Source organism: Orycteropus afer, unplaced genomic scaffold, assembly GCF_000298275.1.
Source record: "Orycteropus afer afer isolate SDZICR_OR568_19922 unplaced genomic scaffold, OryAfe1.0 scaffold00078, whole genome shotgun sequence".
Taxonomy (NCBI): domain Eukaryota; kingdom Metazoa; phylum Chordata; class Mammalia; order Tubulidentata; family Orycteropodidae; genus Orycteropus; species Orycteropus afer.
In genome coordinates, this window is record NW_006921665.1 from 10,346,798 (window position 1) to 10,353,153 (window position 6,356).

General features: G+C 36.8%; 1 protein-coding gene across 1 annotated transcript; it reads left to right on the forward strand.

Annotated features, from left to right (window-relative positions):
- The first annotated feature begins 5,704 nt into the window (after positions 1-5,704).
- Positions 5,705-6,004, forward strand: LOC103197430 (keratin-associated protein 21-1-like). Its single transcript, XM_007941313.2, has one exon. It carries the CDS (start codon positions 5,705-5,707, stop codon positions 6,002-6,004), a length of 300 nt encoding a protein of 99 aa, XP_007939504.2.
- Positions 6,005-6,356: the final 352 nt, after the last annotated feature.

A 6,356-nucleotide genomic window follows, 5' to 3' on the forward strand; every position in this document is an offset into this window, starting at 1 on the left:
TATTTCTGTCACCAAGGCCAAATTTTCCAACTACTGGTGATTCTTCTTTTTTTCCAACTTTTGCATTCCAGTCACCAGTGATAATTAACACATCCTGGTTGCATGTTTGGTCAATTTCAGACTGTAGAAGCTGATAATATTCTTCAATTTCCTCCTCTGTGGCTTTGGTGGTTGGGGCATAAATTTGAATAACAGTCGTAGGGTCACCATTAGTGGGAGCCAACTCGACAGAACCTAACAACAGGCAACAGCAACCATGTTATTATCATACAGGAAGTAGAACATGCTGAGTCAGGAAGACCATAGGAGCCAGGGCTTTCGACTTCCAAGAAATACTCAGTAAAGATAGATTTTTAATATGTTGTTGTTGTTGTTATGTGCAGTCTATTCAGACCCGACTCATAGCGACCCCTTCTTTGGATTTCCAAGGCAGTATCACTATGGAAGTAGATTGCTCCATCTTACTTCCTAGGAGTGACTGGTGGGTTTGAACCACCAGCCTTCTGGTTAGCAGTCAAGTGTCTTATCCATTATGCTACCAGAGCTCCTGAGTTTTAATATATGATAGTTTATTCATAAATTTTGATCATTTTGCCACCAGTATGACACACAAAAAAAGAAATTCTATATAGATTAAATTTCTAAATATTAAAGTTAAGTAATTAAAGTACTGGGAGGCAGTATAGAATTTTTAGTTGCTAAAGATTTAGTAACATGAAACAGGCCATGTGATGTATATGCATAAATTGCTCTTGTTAGTTAGCCCCAATGCAGGGTGATCCTATGAGTAATTCAATAAGGAGTCACTGGCCATTTTTCACAAATATATTGCCAAGATCTTCTTCCTGGTTTCATCTGAACTGTAACTGGCATAACTGCAACATATAAGTTTTACAAAACTTGGGTCATACCACATGGAAGGAAGCATTCTACCGTTGGATAGCTATTGCTTCATATTTACACCATAAAAGTGAGCAAATGCTGCAGATCAGAGTCTTCCTCTCCATGGAGGTACTTAATCATTTAAAAGCACAACATTGCCCATACTGTCCTGTCATAGAGAAGTTAACTTTCTTAAAAATTGTACCATTGGTGTGTGTTATTTATGAGACTGAAGAAGACAAGAAAAATGAAAATACATAGAACTAGAAGAGGAAAGTCTATAATAAACCCAGAAATATTTAAAGCCCATTTTAAGTGATACCCAGGTTCTGGATACAATGAAATATTGTCTTCAACTGTGCTTCCTTGGTGCAAGATACCATTTTCTTGGGGACAATCCCAAGTCTCACACTTCCAGAACTAAAATTTTATAGACAGTAATTAAAAGCCCAGGTTTCAGAGCCAAAATTTGTGAGAACTAATATTGGCTTCATCACTTACTAGCAGGGTGACCACTGTCACATCATGTAATGCAGTGAGCCCTGAGGACACAATGATAAAATGTCTTGTATAGTGCCAGCTAGAGATTGTTGCAGATATCAAATAAAATAGAGAATGCCAAGCCTTCCCACTGTGAGAATGCTGTACATTTTCTACTTTTATGTTTATTATTAACTTGCTCATTAGGAAATTGTTGATATTTAACTATTTTCAGCATATAAAAATGTCATATGTTTCAACTAATTATGTCTTGGTGACTAACAATGACAATATTTGACATCCTAGAAATTTAATCAAAAATCTCAATTTCTTGTATCTCAAATATAGGCACACTCATAAGCTATTCATTTCCTACATTCCTGACACATCTATGCCATAATCTTGTTGTTGTAACCTGCCATCAAAGTGGCTCTGACACATAGTGACCCTGTGTACAACAGAGCGAAACACTCCCCAATCCTGAGTCATCCTCACTGTATTTGCTATACCTGAGCCCATTGTTGCAGCCACTGTGTCAATCCATCTCCTTGAGGGTGTTCCCCTTTATTGCTAACCCTCTATTTTAACAAGCATGATATCTTTCTCTGGGGAATAGTCCCTTCTGACAACATGACCAAAGAAGCTGAAATGAAGTCTGGCCATTCTCGCTTCCCAGGAGCATTCCAGCTGCACTTATTCCAGGATAGATTTGTTCATTTTTCTGGCCATTCATGGTACTTTCAGTATTCTTCTCTAACACCACATCTCAAAAGCATCAACTCTTTTTTAGTCTTCCCTATTCATCATCCAGCTTTCACTTCCGTAAGAGGTGATTTAAAATACCATGGGTTAGTTTAGGCACACCTTAGTGTTCAAAGAGACATCTTTGCTCTTCTGCACTTTAAAGAGGTTTTTTTGCAGCATATTTGTCCAGGACAATACAGCATTTGATTTCTTGACTGTTCTTTTTCTGTTGTTTGTTTATCAAAATAACATGAAATCTTTGCCAATGTCAGTTTTTTCTCCATTCATCGTGATGTTGCTTATTGGTCCAGTTTTGAGGATTTTAGTTTTCTCTATGTTGAGGTATAATCCATACAGCAGACTGTAGTCTTCAATCACCATCAATAAGTGCTTCAAGTAATCTTCACTTTCAGCAAGCAAAGTTGTGCCTTTTGCATATCACAGGTTGTTAATGAGTCTTCCTCCAATTCTGATGCTGCATTCTTCTTCATATAGTCCAGCTTCCCAGATCATTTGTTCAGCATACAGACACTGTATAAGTATGGTGAAAGGATACAACCCTGATGCCAACTTTCCTGATTTTTAAACCATGCAGTATCCCTTTGAATGACAGCTTCCTGGTCTGTATATAGGTTCCTCATGAGCACAATAAGTGTTCTGGAATTCCCATTCTTCTGAATGTTATCCATAATTTGTTATGATCCACACGATTGAATACTTTTGCATTGACAGTAGAACATAAATAATCATCTCAGTTTGTGACACTTTGGTGGCTTAGTTGTTGCTATGATACTGGAGGCTTTGCCACCAGTATTTCAAATACCATCAAGGTTACTCATAGTGGATAGGTTTCGGTGGAGCTTCTAGCCTCTTGTCAAAGAATTGGCCAGTGAAAACCATTTGAATAGCAGTGAAATGTGGTCTAATATACCCCATAGTATGAACTCTAAAATATACAGTCATAGCAAGTACACTGAAAAGTTTGTCATTGTATATTTAGTCAAAATAAGTAAATATTAATAGAGTAATTTCTCTTCTGATGATTTGGTTCTGCTTTTCTATTTATCATTCTCACATATGAATTACTTAATTAGTAACACTTTAGTTGGCAGAGCTATGGTTTCTTATGTAGTAACAGATATTTTGATAGTGAGTGTGACATTGGTCACAGTAAATTCAGGAGTCAATGGGTAAGGAAAAGGAAAAAGAGAATAAACTCCATTCTTTGATAGAATGTGTGATGAAAGAAAGAAGACTACTCCAAAGGAAATACTGATTCAGTATCACTGGAGAGTTTCTAAAGCACTTGAATTTACCCGTGGAATCTAGATCACATGTTATTTTTCCAATATTTTATGTAATGGCACACACAGTTCTTGCATAATGTAGTCCTCAATTGCTCTTTTAAAATTAAATTGTACCATTCAGTCATTGTCTAGAAAAGTAATCAATGGAAATGGATAAGAAAAATATTATCTGTTAAACTGTTCTGAGGAGAAGGCAGATAAAATGTGAAATCTGGGAAGCACCATAGAGTTTGAAGAATAAAGGTCATATTGAATGTATTTTCATAAAAAGTATTGTAAAAGTTACCAAAAATAAACCAAACTCACTGTGATCAAGTTGATTCCAACTCATAGTGATCCTCGTGGGGTTTCCAAGGCTGTAAATATTTGTGGAAGAAGACTATCTCATCATTCTCCTGTGGAGTGGCTCTTGCAATTGAAATTGTAAAAATTAGACAATCACAGTTAAAGCAGGCCTAGAATGTGAGATTTTACTTTAAGATGAAAGTTGTTGATCATAGGTCTTTTTTTTCCAATATAGGCTATCCTTCAAGATACCTATAACAGTTAGTTTCATTTGTGACAAAGAATGGGCTCTGCAAGGATAGAGAATTCAGTGGCATGACAGGAGAAGTTATTATAACACTATGAGGTCCTTAAAGAGAGTGACAGAACATATTTGAGAGATGGCTAAAGTTTGCTGCTGAATATTTACACCATGAGTTGGTTAGGACTATGATGGTCACATTGAAAGAAAATATAGATGATGGAAGTATAAGGCAGAAGCTGCAAAATATTGACAATTTTAGTCAGGTGAAAGAGATACATTTCATTTGAAATATGAAAATAAAACATTATTAACAGGAAGTACTCTTTTATATTATAGTAGCAGTTTAACCACTTCAACTATGTTACTAAACATGTGACAGTCCTTGAGCAAGCTACTTAACTACAGCTGATCTCTGTTTTCTTGACTGTAATGTGTATATATTAATAAATACCACAAATTCTGACTTTACATTGTTATAGGTAAATTTACATGGAGCAATAAATATAAAGGAAACCAAAAAAGAAAAAACAAACAAACAAAGTCACTGCAGTCGAGTCAATTTGACTCATAGTGACCGCTCCTTGGGTTTCTGAGGTGGTATTTCTACAGAAGTAGATGATCCATTATTCTTCCTTTTAAGGAGTCATTGTTGGCTTTAAACTGCCATCCTTCTGGTTAGCAGTCAAATGCCCAAGTGTATGAATGTTGTTCATGATTATTATTGTGTTTATTATTTTTTATAGAACATTGCCCAAGTATAAAAAATATCACTTGTGCAGTTTGAAAAAGTCTTATAGCCTCTCTTCCAACAGTTGATTAGTGCCTTTTTCATTATTTCTTCAGAAAATAAAAGTTATTGGTTTTAAAAAAATATGCAATTGAAGGAAGCAGAGAAATAAAATAAAATAATGTAATATGTATGTGCTCTGTACCAAATTACAATTATGCACAGGGATCTATGGAAGAGCAGAGAAATTATGTTTAATGTATGTTGTGAATGCCCAGGGATGCATTTAATGGGAGATATAGTGTGAGTTAATTTTCAGAGGATCATTGGGATACTAGCAGGTGAATCTTTGGTGAGGCAAGCAGAAAAATTATTTCAAAACGTGTGTAACATATCAAAAATGTATATTCTATGGACCCTAGATGGAGTAGATTATATTAGTTTGGACAAAATCATGGTTGTGTTTACTTTGGTATAGTTGTTGAGATTCTCCTTTGGAACCATATCACATCTTCTTGGCCTCACTTGTCTCCATTTCTGCCATTACATGGACTTTATATACATTCTTACAGGTATAAGCTGAGAGTGTCTCACCATATGTCCTTACTATTTGCCTCTAAGCCAGGTGTTTTGCTGTTGATATCAGATGATATGAGATGCTGGTCTATCTCCCAGTGCCCAAGTATGTGTAGCTGGAAGGGGAGGAGAGTTAATGCCTCTGAGGAGAAAAATCTAAGTTAGGTATTGAACAAATTCCAAAGAAAAACTTGTGCAACCTGTAGGGTACATCTGCTTCTTATAGCTGTCTTCATTGCCTGGTGTCAGACCCTGTACTATCCTCGTGAATATATTATTGACCTTCACATGATGAGTTTTTAAAAAATGAAAATTGCTGTTGTAATGAGGTTACCTAGTATGTGTTAATTGGGCCCCACCCACTTTCTGGCAGTATATAAAGGTCCAGGAATAGTAGATGGCATTCAGACATCAAAACCACCTTCCTATACCTCAATTGAAACTTCACCTCTTGACACCATGTGTTGCAACTACTACGGTGGCTGTGGCTATGGCTGTGGCTATGGTTCTGGCTATGGCTGTGGATATGGATCTGGTTATGGCTGTGGCTATGGTTCTGGCTATGGCTGTGGCTATGGATCTGGCTATGGCTGTGGCTATGGCTCCCACTATGGCTGTGGCTATGGTTCTGGCTATGGCTGTGGCTATGGATCTGGCTATGGCTGTGGCTATGGCTCCCGCTATGGCTGTGGCTATGGTTCTGGCTGCTATGGCTACCGGCCATTTTGCTACAGAAGATGCTATTCTTTTTGCTGGTAGAACATTACTCTCCAGGCACCATTTACTTCTGAAATGACACTTCACAGAACAACTCTGATTCAAGAAATTACATGATTGATAAAGGCTATGATCTCCTAGAACCTCCTTCTTAGAATGGCATTTTTGTGAATGGTGACTCCATGATATTGTCAGTTTTCCAAATATTACCCTTCACTCCCTTACCCTCCAATCTTCTGTTACAATGGTCTTTTTCCCATATAAGTGTGGAAATCAGTTATTGTCAATAAAAATGCTTCTTTATCTTGAGCAATTCTTTGTGTTTGCTTGTGAATTTGTCCTTCCTTGAGATGTTATGGCTTCTCTTTATGGTTTTGCTAACAATATGTTGGCT